We start from the raw sequence: 20,410 nt of genomic DNA on the forward strand, positions 1-20,410 counted from the left end.
GTGTGTGTGTGTGTGTGTGTGTGTGTGTGTTTGTGTGCGTGTCTGTGCTGTGTTTTCCCAAGTGCGCGGTGGGTGGCGAAAAAAAATTGAATTGAGACTGAGCACATCAGTGTAATAGCAACACGGTCCCAGATGGTGTCACCTCGGTGCTTTGTGCTAAAATTATGTCTCATCTCCGGGGGAAGAATTAACCTCCATCTCTGGACGAGAAAAAAAAAACAAAAAAAACAATTCCTCTCTCTTAAAGCAAACCCGCACATGCGGCAGCGCAGAGGGTATCTTAAGTGTGTGAGAGGAGATCTGTGCGCCCGGTTCACACCTGGAGTGAGTTGCACCGTGAAAAGACTGAAGTTCAGCGAACTCGAAATTTCAGCAACCTTCAGCATTTTCAGTTGGGCCGTTTAACTTGATTTCTTAAATTTAGGCTTTGAGTCAATCAAGATCGTAGATTTATCTTTCTCTGAACAATACGCCCTGGGACACTGGTCCTTAATATGAGCCTCAAGACCCCCATCGTGTTACACCATAAGGGTGCAGGAAGGGTCTGAAATCACTGCACTGTTTGCACCGTTTAAATCTCGATAGATTCGAGACGACCCTCTGATTCCTCTGAGAGACACAGTTATAAAAAAGGCAGACAATGCGAATAAACTAACAGTTTCTAAGTAACTTAATTTGATTTGATAATCCATCGGACCTTTAGTCAGCTGAATTTATGAGAGCGGTATATTGGCTTTCTTGCTGAGGACTGGCAGATTGATACCACTCTCCTATCTCTCTATTAGATACGAAGCTGGCAGCGTAGGGTTAGCTTAGCTTAGCACAAAGACTGGGAACGGGGGGGCGGCTAACGTGGCCATCTTCAAAAGTTCACAAAAATCTGCAATCAGCCCCTTCCAGCACCTCTGACGCTCACTAATTAACACGTTACATCTTGTTCGTTTTAGCTGTACAAAAACCAAAGGGGTAAAAAACGACAATCTGTAGTTTAACGGGAGGTCGTGCGCGTCGTGCTAAGCTAAGCTAGCCGCCTGCTGGCTCCAGCTTTGTGTTTAGCCCACAGACATGAGAGGCGGTACACATCTTCTCATGTATCTCGACAGGAGAGTAAGAAAGCAACGTTACCCGCAATGTCAAACTATTCCTCTAAGTGTGGATTGTTTCTGATGAGTGTCAGTGATATTCTTTGTTTTGTGTGAAGCACTCTGGAGTTGTCGTTACTTCGACGGCTAAGCGACGCCATCTGTAGGCGTCCCTTGAATATGAGTGGCGTGTGTCAACTTTGAGGCCTTTTACACACCTTCACTCCCAGGTAAGAGCTATCCACTGATCATACTGACAATTTTGAACCCAGCGATATGACAATAAACAATGAGATGGGTCAGGTTCAGGTCAAGTATCGCCTCTTGCGTCGCAGACGCCTGAGAAGCAATTACAAATATAGCCAATCTCCAGTCATATGACTGCCGTTTCTGAACCGTGCTTAAGTTTACCATATCAGATCTTGTTGGGTGTGTGTGTGTGTGAAGCAACTTGTTCTGTCACAGTACTCCACCCAAGTGACAGCTGATTGTGAAAAAAAAAAAAAAAAACTAAATTCCTCATCTCTGCCTCTGCCCTATCGCTGCATCATTTCATCGCCCTCTTTCTGCTGCCACAAGCACATTCTCGTCTGCATGCGGTTTGATCCAGAGCAGACAACAACACTGCAGGGCTTATCGTGGTGTGGGTATGTGTGTGTGTGTGTGTGTGTGTGTGTATTTGAGGTTTTTGTAAATTCCACAGATCTGAATGTAGCCTAAAACCTTTAGACCATCAAGATGACACTGATAATAGAGAAAAACATATCAATTAGTCAATTTGACATCATATCAATATAAGCTGCTGTAATGTTTCCACAGTGATGTTGGGGTCTGCGTTTATCAGAGTTACTTATCGCGAGATTTGGGCTACACAGGTGCGAGGCTTTGAGCTCAGACACATGCTGCCTTCAGAGGCTGTTGGAAGTCTTCGCATTCCTAATGAATCGCGCATGAACAACCCTGGGAAAAAAAAATTGATAGAAGTTAGTGATACTGAATTTTCTTATTATTTATTTTTATCAGAGAAAAGAGATTTTAACAGCAGAGAGCACAGCAAACAATATCATGAACAACTTATATTATATATACAGAAAATGTTAATCTGTCAGAACCACTATAGTTCTCTGCGTCTTGAAAAACAAATTCACACAACTTTGATATGAATTCATAACATTATTAAATCATAAATTCAAATAACATAAACTAGGCCTTACAACATTAAATCTACCGTTTACCTTAACATGACTTACAAGCCAAAATATATTGTCCTTGACACTGTTTCTGACCAAGAAGGTATTGCATCTTGTTGTATTTTTGGCATTGCTTGCACTATTATTCTCCAATATTATCACCATCTGATATCTCAATATTGATATAAGGTTTCTCAATATTAATCTTAGGTACCTAAGAGTATACTACATATCTGTACATATATGCTCAGTGGTGGGAGAAGTATTCAGATCCTTTATTCATGTAAAAATAGCAGACCATTAAAAAAAGAAACTAAATTACAAGTGAAAGTCATACGTTCCAAATTTTTACCTCAAGTAAAAGTGAGGAAGCATTATTAGAAAAGTGTATCAAAAGTATCAAAAGTAAAAGTATTCATTATGCAGCAGAACATCCTCTATCAGTGTTAAAGATTTATATATTACATTATTTGATGATTATTTGTGATGCATTATTATGTAAAAATGCATTTTAATGATATGACTGTTCTAGAGGGAGCTTATTTTTTACTACATTGGAATAGTTAACAGTCCTTTAAACGTCATGAACTAGTCACAGGTTATGCTTGTAAAACCTTTATAAGAAAAGTAACTTGTCGTGTAGTGGAGTAAAAAGAACAAGCGATGTGGTGAAGTAAAAGTATAAAGCAGCGTAGAATGGAAATACTCAGGTGAAGTACAAGCAATGGAAATCGTAATTAAGTGCAGTGCTTGAGTAAATGTACTCACATACATTCCACCACTGTATATACAGTTTGTGTCAATTACATACCCGTACATGCAGGTGGACACAGAGAAATATTGTTGATTATATGACAAGTCACTATCATTTCTCACGACACGACCAGTGGGACTAAGACAAAAACAGGGATTGGACACACCGTCACATTATTATTTTGTTGTACTTATATAACAAAGAAAGTAGGGTTAAAAAGTAAATCAGGTTGTGAGGTGTTGCAGTCAGTGGTATCAAATGTACATACAATGTAGGGTACTGCCCCAGGAAAAAAAATGCGCTAGGGTCTGTTTGATAGAATTAGCAAGAAGGTGGTCTTTATTCAAGAGGAGGATGATTTCAGTTTAATAAAATTGAGTATGAATAACTTTTAAAAAAAATTAAATAAAATGACCGGTTTATATTTGTAGGGTGAAATCTAATTTTTCATGGTAAAGCTGCTTATTTTCAGTATTAAAGATCTGCCGTGGCCCAACAGGGAGCAACTGTGTCACCGCCATCTGCGCATCACGCATGGGGCGACAAATTGCGTCACACCGCTCCCGCAATCTGCCTACGGGCGAAAGGGGGCTAATTGGGAGGTTCGGAATTTACGCAGTGCACCTGAAGGCAGCAGCAGCAGAGAGAGAGAGAGAGAGAGAGAGAGAGAGAGAGAGAGAGAGAGAGAGATTTGTTCATCAGCGCTTTTTCCGTTTTCTGGGCGCTCGCTCTGCCTGCTCTGCCGTGTCACTGGAGACAAAAAAAAAAAAAAAAAAAAAAAGAGGAAGGAATATGGTTTCATCTGACGCTCCTCCCGTTTCAGCGCTGCTCTAGCGGATCTCTGGTACGAGCAGGAGGCTGGGGCTCGGTCCGGCGCAAACCCCCTCTATTACCTGAAACCACCACCTTCCTCGTTACCAACCAGCCTGCAGGAGCGATACCGATACACCGGGAGACATAAATGGGTGAGACGTAACGCCTTTTGTTGTTGTTGTTGTTGTTGTTGTTTCTTATTTGGAGTATGCCCCCAAAAATCGCCTCCAGCGCCGTTGCGCATCTGGACGGGTAGGAATAAAAACGCCCGATCCAGATGCGCGCCGGGGTCAGCCTCTCTACGTCCTCCCCGTCTCCTCTCCTCTCCTCTCCTCCCTGCCTCGCCTCGCCGACGTCGCTTCGGTGCCCGGCCGAGCTGACGTGCAGGCGACCGCTCTGGCTCCGCGTCTGCCGGTTGTTTTTTCGCAACGTTCTCCCGACGCTTTATTCACGAGCGGGAAGCCGCGCGTGGGTGTGCGGCGCGGCGGCGGCGCGTTGCCGGGAAAGGCAGCGGGATCGCGTTGATGAGTTGCAGATGTTGACACGTTTACATTCACCCTCTCCGTCTGTCCGCCCGTGGTGCCGCACGGGGCTTGACTCTCTCCGGCTCTCCGTCTCAGCGGACGAAACGGGCCCTGATGTGTGCCATTCTCCCCCTCGCCATCGCCATCGTTACCCACAGCACTGCGCTGTTGCACACAACGCACGAAAGTGGAGTGAGGGCAGTTTTGACAGTCGAGCAATCAGTTAGCTCAGTGTGCCTTATTTTTTTCTGTGTCTGTTTCTGGCTCATGCACTGCTTTGGACTCATACAACTTGATATCGCTCTGCAAAGGAGCACTTGACTTTCCATTTTGCAAGGTGAATAAATGGTTTATTGAGCAAGAGAACGCTGTTCAATATTGAGGACGGTGATTAGTTTCAGCTGTTCTCTATTCCCAGCAGCAGGCAGCCACTCCATGGCCCCCGGATCATCGGGGGCCCCGGGAGCCCAGGAACCCCTGCGTGTGTATGGACCGTTGTAGTTCAGCTACAACGACATTAAAACTGAACTACGTTAAAATATAATCTTAAATGGATATTACCAGGGGCAATTTAACATTTCCTGCATGTTACCTAAACGTAGTTTCAATGCCTTACTTTTGAATGGGTGCGGGTCCACGACAATCAGAGCAAATGTTCATGGCCAAGTTGCCTACTATCCTCCATTTCACATTATTAACCTCAAAATCCACACTCGAAATCTGGCCTCCTTATTACGCACACGTGTACAACCTACTGTAGTTCAAAACTACATCCACATCTATCTTTGTGGATTCCATGATGTTCAGTTTCCTGTGACGGTGGCGCAAATGTGCAAATTCAATTATGTGATTTACAGAGGTCATGGTTTAAAGCTGCTGTTGTACTGGGCCACATGATATTGAGAGGTGATTCGAAGTTGACGAAAGTCCAGTACGACACCATCGCTAACTATGATCCAGGTGCCAAAACATGTATTTTATTTAACACAGCATGATAGGCGTCATTAAAGTAGACTTAATGGCAGAGGCGCTGTATTGAATCGCAAGGGAGTGTACAAGTGTACCTAATAAAGTGGCCACTGGGAGTATTGAGATGATGTGCAAGGCGTTGAATAATAAAAACTTTGATTGAAAGATAAGAGGGTCATTTTTAATGTTGGTATAAATTAAACCGGCCCTTGAAAGCTGGACCATAAACAGCTCGCGGTAAGGCATGTTGCAATCTTGGGTCCATTTGTTGCTTTGGTTATTTCTCTGCTTGTTCCTGTAGATAAAGCACAAAATGAGGACGAAAATACCACGGTTACAGTGGACAGCTTTCTCTAATTGTGCTGTTGCTTCAGTTTCCAAGGAGAAAAAAAACATTGTCGGAGATCTATAACCGTGACCTCCAGTCCCCCCCTCGGAATCGGGAGCAAAGGGGTTTATTTCAAGTCGTACCGCTCTGCAGAAACATTCAACAGTTGTCCTGCGGGGAGAAACATATGTTTAAAGAACTTATCAACATTAGTCCTAACAGAAAAGGAATACGAAGCAGCTGAGAAACATGTTTCGCTTTTCTCAGCTGAAACTGAAACACTCTCACTGTCTTTCTTACTTTTGCTGTGCCTGTCGCTGTCTCCGCTGCTCTCTCCACCTACACTGAAAACCCGAGGATGAATGCACCAAAAATTCCTGTCTGGTTGCTGTCAAAAGGCCTTCTGCAAAATGGGAGAGCTGGGAATTAGACGGGGAAGTCAATGCAGGTTGCGGGAGTGTAGTTAATGAAAAACCCTTTATCACAAAATACCTGCGTGATGAGCCGGGAACGGCTGGCATTTTCCTTGAATGTGGGAGAATTTGCTGAAGTCTGTGATCTGATCCACCGTTGTGGAGTGGGTGGCTTTGACTTCCAGTGGGCTCCGGTCCAGTGTGAATGTTTTACAGACAGAGACACACAGCTGCTCTTGACATCATCGGCAGCAGCAGCAGCAGCAGCAGCAGCAGCAGCAGCACTCGAAACATACCCACGACTAAACACTGGCTCGCTAGGAACCAGTGAAATGTAGGCACGGCTCACCAGAGATCAGCGTGTCTGTATGTCTAGTTTCCCCCTTATCTCAAAGGAGTGCAGCTGTTCAGAGGACGCCACAGGCTCATCTCAGTTCCTGTATGGGTTTAAATACTGTATGGGTCTAGGTACGTTTCTTGACCACTTGTGTGAGAGTTTTGTTTTGTCTGCAGGCTTTCAAACATTCTGTCCCTTGTCTTTTCAAGGCCTCACATCTATCATTTTTAGCCTTGCACACACAAGTCAAGTAAATATAATGACCCAGTTGTGTCATTATATTTCATTGTACTCGGGCTGCAGCTAATGATTATTTTCTTTATCGATTAATTGTTTGTTCTGTAACTAGGTCTCAGGTAACAGTGAAAAATCTTCAATCACAAGTGATGCCATTAAATTGTTTGTTTTATCCGACAAACAGTCCAAATTACAAATACATTCAGTTTACTATCATGTAAGAAAAAAATAAAGCAATAAATCCTCACATTTAAGAAGCTGCAACCATTAAATGTTTGGCATTTTTGCTTAAAAACGACTCAAGGGATGAACTGATTAGCAAAACAGTGTTTAATTTTTTTCAATCGACTAACTGACTAATCGTTGCAGATATACAAGCTTGGCTAAGCATCAAGTTTGATTTACACTAGTTATAAATGAAGACAATTAAAATTAAAATATAGTCGGTATGTTTTTAAAATATATTCTTGAACCTAAGCTAGGTAGCTAGCTGGCAAATTTGAATATCTTGGTGGGAAAGTGTGTTATCGAGCAAACTGTAAGCTAACTATTGGCTAATTCTTTTTATTTATTTATTTATTTTTTGGGTAAAACAGGTAAAACATTTTAAATTTCTGGCAAGGTGCTTTCACTTTCTTTGTGACAGCACCTTGCCAGAGCGCCAACACGTTTGCTCCAAACGCGTTGGCGCTAGTTATCGAGCACCTTGTTAGGGTGTCAGCAAACAGTGGCCTACTAACACAATGAGCAGACACGTAGCAAGTCGGCGTCTGCGCGACGTATGAAAGTCAAATATTCACTCTCCTTTCCCTCTGTTTCAGTCTCCACCAACTCCCGAGCAAAAAGATCTGGCTCTTTAGCCGCTAAATGTGCGACTTGTTTCTTTACCGGCTCGCTAACTTTGCCTCTCTGTTGTTTGACGCTGACCAGTAGCATACAGTGAGGTAATCGGAGATTTTTTCATTTTTGCTAGAAACACATACCAAGCGGCCTATTATGCGTAGCTACTGAGACCACACAATGTAGCTGCTGTGAACGAACAAGCCATGAAATCACAACGATGAGCTCAAACATGCCAGTAAGCCTCTTAGAGCGCTCAGCCGGTCTGTCGCTGTCTTTGTAGTTAGCCCTGACATTAACATGCAGTCGACATCCGAATGTTATCAGGACAATGCCATCTGATCACATGCCGTTGCTGGTATTTGAAAAGCATTCTTGTCGTATTCGTTCTGTCTGCGTTGTGATACAGTCTAAATATGCAACGAAGTACCGGTGCATCCCAGGTCAAGGGAAGCAATGCCACTCTACGGGCTCTACCAATACAGTGACAGAACGACTCCTCTCGCATTACGTGTAGTAACTCGATTCGGTGTTAAAGGATAAGGCTGCCTAGAGTCGATTTTTTTTCTTATTGTCAACCAATCACTTCAAAAGATGGAAAACCAACATGGTGCTAGTCCGTCTCTCACTACTTTTTTGGCTTCCCTACCTGGTCTTAGGCAATCAGCCTCAAACCCATTGCTCCTTACTGAAGATATGAATCTTTAAAACTTGTCATAAATATAGAGTTTCATTTTTAAAATAGGTTCTGTCATTTCCTAATACAGACAAGTACTGTAGTTCTTCGAACTGGAGTAAATAGCACATTTTCTCGACTATTTTCAGCCGCGGATTTGTTGAGCTAGTGAGTATTTCGGGCAGCTGCGTGGTTTTTGTGGGACTGAGTCAAAATAAACTAAAGTGGCTGTGTTCATTGTAATGAAGGTGGAATGAAGATGTCACCCAGTGCAACGGTGTGGCTCATTTGTGTGTTATTTTGAAAACAATGGCGCTCTGTGGCACAGGGCAATAAGCTATATCAGGGTTTGGATACACAGCAACTGATTCATTGTTTATTCTGGACTTTTCGTGGGATTTGTCGACTGTAGGAAAAATATAGAATATCACCAGATTTAGCCTTTAATAATTTAAGCAGTTATTATTTTGTGCCACAAGATTAAAAAATATACATATACTTTTGGGGGACCTCGGGTGCTCCCCTGTTAGTTTTGTTGCAGCAGAAGATTTACTTTAATTTTTATTAGTACACGGTGATCTCATGTAAATCTCGGCATGTATAGCCAGGTTGCACAACTCCAACTTGAGCAATCACCCACATAGCACGTCACATTGGTCTGTGTATGCAGGGCCCTTTAAACTATAAGAATGCATCGTGTTTTTGTGGGCAAAAATCAAAGTGTTAGTAAATATAGCTGTTAGATAAATATATTGATGTGAAAGATATCAGTGTCACTTCCCTCTGAAATGTAGCGGAGGAGAGGTATTAAGCTGTAGATTGGAGATACTCAGGTTAAATACCGTCGCGGTACCTCAGATTGTGCTGATAATTTCATGCTGTGCACATCACACAGACAATAAATTCCGACTGTTTGCTTTGTAAAATCGTATCCACTGTTGAGCTATTGCAGGGCTCGGTTTCCACTCTTTCTGCATAGCTTTACAGCAGACAGAGCCTGTTTGGTGTTAACCTTGTACCACTTTTGACTTGCACCCTTCTTTGCACCCTGTGGCCCCTTTAGAAAGCAGAGGTCCCGCTATATTGCTGTTATATTGCAGCTGGATTCAGCCCTGCGACTAAGTCCACTGCCGGGTTAAAGTCAGAACAACAATGCCCCCCCCCATTCTCTGTTCATACCTTTTATACAGAAAGTCGAGGCGGAATAAAGTTACAATGTTCCCGCCTACTGATATGTGACCCACGATCTGTCATCTTCTTCACCGGTTTATGTGTTGTTGACTGACCTCGGGTGGGGGACCGCAGTGCGCGCTGTCCTATTGCGCCACTCGGATGTACGGTAATGGGCTTTGCAAGACAACTGCCGTAAGCTATTAGTTCACTGGCGGTAATTCTCCTTGACGAAGAACCTACGACTTCCACTCTCATGGTGCCTGCCGCTTCCCCCCAAACATCAAAACGGAGAGCGAAAACGGAAAATGGTGCGTACGCCACGTCACTGTCTTGTCTGCAGCTAATCTCTCCAGTCAGCTCAAACCAGAATCATATCCTCCCCATCCGAGCAGCAGGCCAACGTGGACTACTGTTGTCTGCGTTGTCTGCTTAGTGCTCATGTCTTGTGGAAGTCTTCCTACTTCCCTTCCACTTTAAAACATCTGCTTTTGTAAGAATTGTGGTCTTGTTCTGGTTAGTGCAGTCGGTTCGGGTTTTCGCCTGTTGGTCCACTGGTGTGTGAAATTGTGACTTTTTCGTGCATTTTGTGCTGTACATACTGTATTTGTGTGTGAGGCAGAGATCCTTTTGGGGAGGATGCCAGTGTGTCTGAGTCATAGCTACCCCTTTATACTGTTGTTCCCATGGTAACCCCACCCCCGAAACTCCCCCAGCCCACCCCGCTGCTAGCTGCCCACACAGTTTAGGAAAGGATCGGGCCAACATGCACGTGTGTGGGTGTCTGAAGGTGTCTGTGTATGTGCATAGGGTTAGGGCTAAGAAAGCTATATGTAAAATGACACACTCACGTACGTTTTTACAAGACCTTGCAGCTGCACAAACGGTCACAAGGTCTTTGTGTGTGAAATGGTGTGTGTCACGTTTAGAGTGAGGGAAAGACACGTTTGCATGTGTTTTCTATGTGCTTTTTTCAAATAGTGTATTTTTTTTTTACTTTAAGGGGTTTTATTGAAATAGGCTTATATCAGTCAAAGGTCTTTTTGACTAATTTCCCTTTTTAAAAGTAAATGTTACCACATTTCATTAAGACAATTTCCTCTTTTCTAATCTGCTTCTGTTTTAATTTGCCGTTGCTGATATTTGCTGCTAATGCAAACTCAAAACTTCCTCCGTGTTTACCTGCTGTCTTTATAATATATAATGTATCATTTATAATATATAAATTCAACATAAATGCGCATTTCCCGAGCACTAATTCTAAGACTTAGTCACATAATACTCGCTAGTCTACTCTTTTTTTAAAAGAAACGCTGTTTTCTTTCATTAACGAATGCCAGTTGAATTCTACTTTGCCATCCTTTTGATCAGTGTCAAACTACTGTTAATGAAACTCAACACTTCCTGTACAGATACTTCACATTGGAGCTCGTCAAGTGACTCCAAGGGCACGATCTCTCTCCTTCCTGGTAGACTTGACAGGACAGGTCAAGTCATGTCAAGTCCAGTTTTATCGATCTACCTCATGGCAGTGTTACCGTTACCTGTGATTGTGACCTTCAACCTTGTTTACAACCTTGTGTTTTTATTCTAATCATGGAGTTCACTGTCTCACCGTCTCAATGCTGTTGCACACTGCAACGAGACATGTGACAATAAAAAAGAAACCTTCAACCTTGAATCTTTTTACACACATCATCTGCAAGAAGGGTCCAGTTCCACTGACAGTAGATCAAATACTGCTCGAAAGTACAGCTAAGTACACCTGACTGGAATTAAATGTATTATGTGGAGTTTTTGCAGGACTTCATGTTTGATGTTTGTTGCGAGTGTTTTTTAATGTAACAAAATTCTCCATATTAGATGACCAAGTACGTCATTTGTCCATGATCTGATGCCACTATCAGCAGGATGACTCGGGCCTGTGCTCTCCAAAGCCTTGACACATCACTGCTGAAAAAATTAATCCGTTTCATGGTGTGACAACACTATGGTTAATGTTTGGCTAGATTTAAGCACAAAAACAGCCGGGTTAGGTTTCAGGGAAACATTTGGTTTTGGGTTTAACACCCAGGCACAAGCAGAGCAATGTAGAGTAGAGTCGAATGCAGAGACTCGTACACTGGGGAAACAAAACAACCGCTTCACAAGCACATGGCGCAACACAGGAGAGCCAACTCCTCAAGTCAGGACTCAGCAGTCCGCCTACATCCGCAGGGCAAGGGACACTCATTTGAGGACAGCAATGTACACCTTCTGGGCCGGAGAAGACCGTTGTTTTGAAAGATGAGTGAAAGAAGCACATTTAAGTCAGACTGGAGCAACCATCACCAAGCAGAGGACGTGGTCTACGACACCACTTATCGGCCACTTACAATGTAGTCTCGAGATCCCTTCACACGCAGCTGAACACCCACTCGCATCACGACTCACGTGACCCCGAGGACTCACATGATGGCCCGGTCGGTCAACGACTCTCATGTGACCTCCGCGACTCTCGAGGTGTTAGTGACCCCACTAGAGGGCTTTGTCACTTGAACACGGACACGTTTCGTTTTGTTGCGCTGGCTGACGCTGTTGTTCTTCTTGAGTGGACAGTCTCATTTTGTAGGAAAGTAAATGCACTCAACATGTTTTCAGACTTCGAGGATACACACAATGCATCTTAATGAGAAGCGCTGAATGTAGTCATAACTTTAATTTGTTTGCAGTAAAGCTCTTCTTGGCACCTTTGATTAGTGAGTGAAAGCTCTTTAAAAGTGCGTCTCAGAGCAGCAGAGCTGTGAGCATAATATGACTACATGGCTGTACTGACTGACTGAATTAGTGCAGTGGAAATGTACATTATGCTGAATTTACCGTTTCAGCTATGACAGTGCAGGTAATTCCATCTCCGCCTCAAAGATTTTTCCAGACTTTTTTGGGGGGTTTTTTTGTTTGTGCATATTTGAGAGCTGGCCATTTTTTGAATCCTGGCTTCTTTTTTTCTTTTTTTTTTTTGAGGAAAACACTCATCAGAGTCAGAGCTGCACCAAAGGGAAATTAAATACAGTTTACTTTATATCTCTGCAGGTTAGAGTAAACTGTGTTCTGATGTGAAAATTCATAATAAATAAAACTGGCGTGATCCTCAATCTCAAAATCACAGAGTAAAAAATGGAACAGGGGTGAAACCTCTGCACTTCCCGTTTGACCTTTTATTGTGGCTTGCTGTAACACACTAAGTCCGTCTTTCTCATTCTCTCTATGTGTCTCCGGCCCTCTGTGTCCAGTGGAGGCCGTGGTGGAGTTCGACTATGAGGCTCAGCAGGACGATGAGTTGAGCCTGACGGTGGGTGACATCATCGTGAACATACGGCGGGACGATGGAGGATGGTGGGAGGGAGAGCTGGGCGGACGCAGGGGGCTTTTCCCAGATAACTTTGTCAGGGTGAGTAATCACAATCACCCCCCCCTCCCCAACCTAATTTTCTCTCCACATTCTCAGTCTCTTGCATGCTTCATAAACCCACAGGAGCTTCTGCATGCATTGCAGCAAAGTAAACATGCAGTTTCCAATATGCCACTGTGGCATGGTTTGTTTCGAGGGCTTTTGTGGGTTTTTCTTGTGCTGCTTCCGTTTTAGACTCTTTTTGTAAGGTGAAACATGGTTTACAGTTAAAGCTGAGATTACACGAGACTAAGAAATTAGGTTATTTTAAGGTTGAGTTTGTGGTTGGGATTTGATTTAAGATTAAGTAGAAGATGAGGTCAGTGTGAGGGCAGAGGGACACCCCGCCGAAGATTGTTTGAAGCTGCAGGTAAGAAGAGATTAAGTCAGTGGTGCCCCAAGTTTTATTCTCTCATACCCCCTTTGGAAACCAAAGCAAGCCTACTGCATTTTCAACCAGTAACGGTTCTGTCAAATATTTGTCACAAGTGTTCTTTTTGATATAGCACACATGATGTTAATATCCAAATAAGATACAAACGGATGATACATTAGTGGGAAAACCAACAGAAAATACCTCAGTAAGGTGTTTTCATGATGGTTGCGGAGAGCAGTGTCTAACAAAATATTCCATAATGGTTCAACTGGGTTGAGATGTGGTGTGTGGGAAAACCATAGCGTGTGATTCAAATAATGTGATTCTTAATGTGACAGATTGTTTTCAGAGGCAGTCTCTTTTTTTTAATGTACGCAACGCTAGATTTATGAACTGCACTGGAATTGTTAGGAGGTAGTGGATGGTGGATGGTGGGTGTGCAAAGCTGTGACATCAGGTGCCGGAGTCCGGATTCAGACTCGGTTAGGTCTAGGCAACAAAAGCACTTTGGGTAAGATCAGGGAAAGATCGTGGTTTTGGTTAAATGTACATCGACACAGAAGTGACTTTTTCCCGTATTAAACCAGACCACAATCTTTCCCTGACCTTAACCAAGTGCTGTGACAGTCTAAACATAACCATGAACTGCAAGATCTGATATTTTATTAGAAAATATATGTTTTGTGTGAACGTTTTGCTGATAAGGTTCAGTATATTTGGCAAGTTGCAATGTATTAGCCGGATATTCGCCGTTTAGTACGGCGCCCCTGGAGGATCGGAGCAGTTAATACTGCGCCGACCAACGCATCAGTGCAAGACCCTTGTTTTTCCGCTGTAACGTGAATACCCCCCCTTAATCTGAACTTGAGGCAGGTTGAGCTGGTTGGTTTCACGTCATTTTACACAGTTTAAGGAATCCACATGGCTTTATTCACACACACATGACGTGGATCGTGGTATACTGCAGGTGATTGAAGATATCACATAATCGATACGCATTGCGCTATAGTAAAACGTTTACTGTTAAAATGGCATGGGTCTGTTTTTTGCTAATTCAGTGAACTAAATAACTGCCTAATCAAGGTTTTGCACATTAATGCAACAATCCTGTAAATCCAGTATTGCAATAAAACTGCCCTGTTCAGTGTCTTCAACATGACCTAGGATGGTCTAACGCAACCAGAGAACCATAGGTACCAAAGTGATAGTTACCGAATTTCCCCAACAGTGGACAAATGTGTGTCCTTTCACAGTGTATGTCATCATATCACGTAAGTCTTATGTAACATGTTGACTCACATTCAAGTGTCATCCTCATGTACTTCCCATCTTACATTTGTGACATTCACCTGTGAGTTCAAGGGGCCTCTAGTGTTGGATAAAGATTTAAAAAAATTTTTTTAATAAAAAATAAAAAACAAAAATGTGTGGTAATCTTGTTCATTCTCATCTCACGAGTTCCTTTTTCTTTCCACTTTAACTTTACATATGTATGCAAATTATGTCACAATGATTGGTTCCGGCTGAAACTGTGACTGCACCGCCCTTACACCCAACGTCTTCTATCTTAGATTTTGAAATTAGAGCTGAGATGATTAGTGATAGTTTAATAACAGTTACATTTTTTGTCAAGGGGCCATGTACAAAAAAACCAGTAACACTAAGAATACGAATTCATGTAATACAAATGCAAGTTCCAAATACAATAAATACTAAATTCAGTTATAGATCCAAGCATACATACAAATTTCAATCATTACACCCAACCCTGTACTTAGTCCCACTCAAATAAATCGATTAATCGACATTTATTGTCGTTATTCAAGCAGAAATGCCCATTAATCAATCACTGGTTACAGCTTTTCAAATGTGAATATTTGCTAGTTTTCTTTGTCTTATATGATTGTAAACTGAATATCTTTGGGTTTTGGACTGTTGATTAGACAAAACAAACATTTTGAAGACATCTTGGAACTTGAGATGGACCTTTTTTTTTTTAACCATTTTCTGTCATTTTATAGACTAACCAATAAATCGATTGATCGAGGAAATAATAGACTAATTGAGTAATCCATAATGGAAATAAGTGTTATTTGCAGCTTCATTCATATGTCCTCTTCGTTAGAGACTGGATTAAGTATCTGTATTGGCTTTAACGGAAGTGTTTACGCAGTGGACATTTACACATCGCTAAATAATGATGTGATGTGTAAACCAGATCATAATTTGATTATGATAAATAATTTCGTTATTTTAGCCACTAACTGCCAGGTGAAACTGTCACGTAGCTACCTCACTAAAGTAACTGACAAAACTAACGTAGCCTGCTAGATTCAGATTAAAGAATAAATGAAGTAAAAGGGAATATGTTTTTTTTATAAAAATGCTGGGTAACAACAACATAAACTGGAGATTCATTTCACAAAAACAACACAACATACCCTCAATTACAAAACATGCCAATAATGTTAGCTAGGCTACATGACTACATGGCATCGGTTAGGTTAGCTTAACCTGATACCTAACATTTCCTGCTCAGTTTAAACATTTCCCCATGTACGCATATATGAACAAAGCAAAGTCATGCTTACATTTACATTTGATTTTGAGTTAAATTTAATGTTATTTACACCACTAAAACTGTCATTTTTGGAAGTTATGGCTCATGGTGCTTGATTTTCAACGCTACATAACTACTCATGGTAGAAGAATTACTCAGATTTTTTTACTTTAGAAAAAATAGTAATAATAAAAAAGTAAAATTTTACTTAAGTAAAAGCACATAAGTATTAAGATCAAAATAAACTTAAAATACCAAAAGCGAAAGTACTCATAGTGCAGAGGGGCCCATTTCAGAATCGTATACAGTATATTATTATCTTGCATTGCTAGCATTGCTTTGATGTTGCGGCTGGTAAAATTAATTTAAACTACTTTATAAAGGGCTCGGTAGCGTGTTCTATAATAACACATCAACATTTATTAGTTGATTGTATTTCGTATTGATAAATTGAATCGGCACAGTAACGAGTAGCCGCCAGATGAAAGTAGTGGAGTAAAAAGCACAAGATTTGCCTCTGGATTGAAGTGGAGTATTAGTATAAAGTAGGATAAAATGGAATTAATCAAGCAAAGTACAATTACGTAAAGATTGTACTCAAGTACACTACTTGAGTACACGCACTGAGTCAGCCTACTTTCCACCATACTGTATTTACTAGCTAAGACATTTCACAAGTTTTTACTGGTGCAACCCAGGTTAGTAAATCACTAATTTGAAACCAGCTAGTAGTCGCTACTTCACACACGAACTCTGCAATGGATTACGAGGAGCCGGTGCAACCCAATCCCGGTCTGCTGGTTTGCTCAGAGCATATCGGTGTAGATACATGTAAGAGATCCAGGCATGTGCAACGTCGGTGGACGCTTTTTGAAATGTACAGTATAGTGGTAAAACAGTGTGTTTGCAGTGATCGGAAGAGGGAAGTATCTTGTTCACTGTACCATGAGGGGAAGTAGAAATGTCCTGCAAGCTAAAGGCATCAGAGAGCAGGGTTCACACTTTGACAGTGCTAAAGAAGTACGTCCGTTGTCAGGTGGTTGGCTGTGCATCCAGGCTTTATTTGTGCTTACTGAATGTGACAGCTCTCATTCACTGTCAGAGAGCCGCACAATGGGCCCGTGAAGGCTCACTGACGGTGTTTGCGTGGATGTGTGTATATATGTGTGTGTGTGTGTGTGTGTGTGTGTGTGAGAACGAAACAGAGGGAGACTGTGAGTAATGCAGTAATACCAAACTGGTCTGTCACAAGACTGCAGTTGTGGGAATCAGCGACATTAAGCTTCGCCGTGCTGATGAATGTGTGTGTGTGTGTGTGTGTGTGTGTGTGTGTGTGTATGTAGGAAGTGAGAGGTGAGGATAGACAAGTTAAAAAGGCGACAGGAAGTGATGGTATGCAAGCAGCCCCCTTCAGCGGGGGCTGACTGTTACCAGTGGAAGTCAATGAATCAAACATTCTCGATGAAACAAAGCTTTTTTGAAAGGCGTGTTTGTTTCTTAACCGAGACCAGAGGAGGGTCAGCTCAGTGACGTGATGTTTTTGGGATGAAGCACAGCAATAATTAGCCCGATTTTCAAAAACCGTTATGAACAGACAAATCTGAGACAACTCTATTGGGATTTTGCTTCCAAGAAAAGAAAGATGCAGACGAAACTTCGTTCTGCATGACTGTCCCTACGTATTCTTAGCAGAGGTGGATAATATCCTGTTTATGGGAACTGCTGTAGTCATCTGACCTGCGTGAAGGAGAGCAGCAGGTACTGCAAATCAGCCTCAGATGCTCGGCGTTGACATCAAATGCTCCGTTAGTCGAGGTCGGCATTCTTCCTCGTGGTGCAACCGGATTTGCTGCTGCTGGCCGCTTTTGAGAAATAAAGTCATTGCAGATGTCTGAACAGTTGCTAAATTTAGCAGAAGGCATGCTGAAGTTGACTTTTTTTTTTTTTTTTTTTTTAAATTTGATCGTGTATAATTCTCTAAATTTAGAGCTTTTATTATAGAAATGGATGGTCCCCGTTTGAACATAACCATACCTTTAGACTAGAGCTGCAACTAACTAACTAGTAACGGCTGTAGATTAATATTCTGTTCTTATTCTGTTTCTCTTTTTTAACTCACAATAAGCTTGTGTAAGTGTTTTCGACTGGTGAATAGAGTTGCGCAATAAGGATGGCGTTAATGAAAAGAGGGGGTTCATATTTTAGCATCACTTTTTCTCTGCATTTCACAATGTTTTATTACTAGCATAAGCTCTCTCTGTTTCCTTCTGCTTCTTCACCCTCTGTTTTCGCTGACTTTTACTTTTATATTATGGTGCAACCAAGACTAATAAGTCCCACACAGTGGATGTGTAGCCGCTACAGTGCCTTTGGTTCCTTGGCATTATCTCCGACTGGGAGAAGAGAAAAGGTCAGAGGTCGGGCGAGAGGGGCCGTGCAAAGCGGTGTTTAGCATTAAAGCAGCGCAGTGTAAACTACATACTTTGGTGTCAGGCTTGTACACATCATGGGGACAAACACACGCACGCACACACGCACGCACACACACAGTGCTCTGTACATAATGCAGGTGTTTCCTGTTCAGATATGACAAATCACGTTGTCTTCCTCCCCTCATTTCAGCTGGGTTTCCTTTAACGCTGGGTTACCTCCATATCCCCACAGGAGTAATTGCAGTACAGCATGAATGTAGTCCAAGTAGTAACAAAGGCCTCCAAGAACAGTACAGATAGCTTTTTCTTCTGCAAAACCACACATTCATTAGTCCTTGCTTCCAAGCTCAACTATGTCAATTAATTAAACAAGCAGCCTTAGTAGATATCAGATGTGTTTCACGTTTTTTTTTCTCCCAAGAATTTATGTTCCATTGCTCTTGGCGAAGCAGAAATCCAAACAGCGAGTAAACACCACCTCTGCTCGTAAAAAAAAAGGGAAGATCTGGGCTGACAAATACTTGCCGTGGGTTTTTTTGCGTAGGTTTGGTTGTGCGGTGTGGACTCTCCAAGTTAAAAGAGCGGGGGTGTCATTTCACCAGTCGGTCTTCGGGTCTGTGCCTGTGCATGTGAGTTTCTGAATGAATGTGTTGTGTGGATCTGGACCCTGTTGTTGCAGTGCGTGAAGGCATGCCGCCTGTGGAGCTCGAGTCAGCTCTTCTGCACTCTGGCCGCAGAATCAATGTCTGTTTTTTCCTGGTTTTACATTAACGCTGCATTAGCCTACTTAACAAAGTGCACTCACCAAATGTCAGGGAAAGGTGACCTCGGTGGAGCATTTTAGCCTCTTTCAGCTCGTTGTTCGGGTTTTAGGGCCTGAAACGTAACTCCCCAGCCCTCTTGTACGGGACCGTTGGTTTGGCGTCTCTGTGGTCATTCTGAGCCTTCCGGAAACGAAATCGAATGTTGGCGAGTCCTGTCTTCTCAAGGCACGGTGCTCAAATGTTTGCGGTTTAGAGGACGACTTCTGTCCAGTCCTTACTTCCTAATCTACCACTCCCTGTAGGCAGAGGAGCGCACGCACCCCACGTCAGACTTTAATTGGCCTCTATACTACAGGGAATGTGAATTTCTTCTCCGCTGAGCGCCAGATTTTCTAGTTTAGGCTGGTTTATGTGAAAATCACACTTACTCCAGCCTTACGTGCAGTCCCCCGCCTTTGTAGCGCCTGAAATGGCTCTTAGCCTCAAACGAGCTTCGGTTGTTGTCTAGGAAACGTCTCTTCTTGTTGATATTTTTGGATCCCCGTGGCTCATTAAGGCTTTCACGCCACACGAGGCCACACACAACTAGAGCGTGTGCGAGGGGTGAGGTTCTGTGAGTCAGCGTGCCTGGGCCCGTCTGCTTCACTGAGCTACGTTCGCCACAGGCCAGGGCTTATGAAACAGTGCCGTGATGACTGTGGTGGGGAGATGTGAACCGCCATGAATAGTTTTTTCTGGGACGTGAATGTGAATGTCTGCGCGTCTGCCTGTTTGTTGTCTCCCCATCTGCGAGCTTGTGGATTCTTCTGTCGCTCGGTGTGTCAGTCTGCGCGTCTCTCTCCGGCTCTCTTGATCAGTTTCGCATGCCGTCTTGTGATTCCTTTATGCAAGCGAAAGTCACGGGGGACAGAGAGTTAGTTAGCAGGGACGGAGGGGAAAAACTGCAGCAGCGAAAGGAGGGGGGCAGTTTGGTTTTTGCGTGTTTGTGTTTGCGCAAGGTTTACGAGCTCTTGCCGCTCGAGGGTCACCTGGGTTACTGACATCAGACACAGCTGGTCCACAGCAGCATCTGGCAGCACTGCGCAGGACAGAGGAAGGTGGCCGATAAACAGATACAGTTTGGCAAGCTTGATTTGCATTTACCAAAAACACAAGCAGGATTTATTGCATAACAAAGAACCTCAGAACCTTAAGGTTTATATACTTCGACTCAGGGTATCTGCTGATTGCGATTCTTGCTCTGATACCAGTGTCCCGAATCTAAAAAGATCTTAAAATCTGTAAACCTCACCGCGGGGAACTAACTGAAGTCTTTCTCTTACCAGGGATGGCTGTGGCACTAGCAGCTAAGACTCCAGTGACTGACTGAATGCACGTGACAGCAGACCCACTGAAGTTGTGATATGACATTGACAAAGAAACTGCGTTTCATGCGGATCGGCCGCATTTGCTTAATTAGACCAGTATCGGGCTGCACACAGATCGGGTGCGTCTGATAGTTTATTTGGTAGTTTC

At 42.8% G+C, this 20,410-nt stretch overlaps 1 protein-coding gene across 4 annotated transcripts in view; it reads left to right on the top strand.

Moving 5' to 3' along the window:
* sh3kbp1 (SH3-domain kinase binding protein 1) overlaps positions 1-20,410 on the top strand; it is a 41,362-nt gene that overhangs the window by 781 nt on the left and 20,171 nt on the right. For 2 of the 4 annotated variants that reach the window (XM_040126340.1, XM_040126341.1), the window contains exons 2-3: positions 3,850-3,991; positions 12,606-12,763. In XM_040126340.1, coding sequence (XP_039982274.1) covers positions 3,988-3,991; positions 12,606-12,763 — 162 coding nt within the window. In that variant the 5' untranslated portion in view covers positions 3,850-3,987. Of the gene's footprint in view, positions 1-3,849; positions 3,992-12,605; positions 12,764-16,470; positions 16,531-18,713; positions 18,761-20,410 lie in introns of those variants that run through there. The other 2 variants (XM_040126342.1, XM_040126344.1) reach the window with 2 other exon arrangements.

Source organism: Xiphias gladius, chromosome 5 (assembly GCF_016859285.1).
Source record: "Xiphias gladius isolate SHS-SW01 ecotype Sanya breed wild chromosome 5, ASM1685928v1, whole genome shotgun sequence".
Classification (NCBI taxonomy): domain Eukaryota; kingdom Metazoa; phylum Chordata; class Actinopteri; order Istiophoriformes; family Xiphiidae; genus Xiphias; species Xiphias gladius.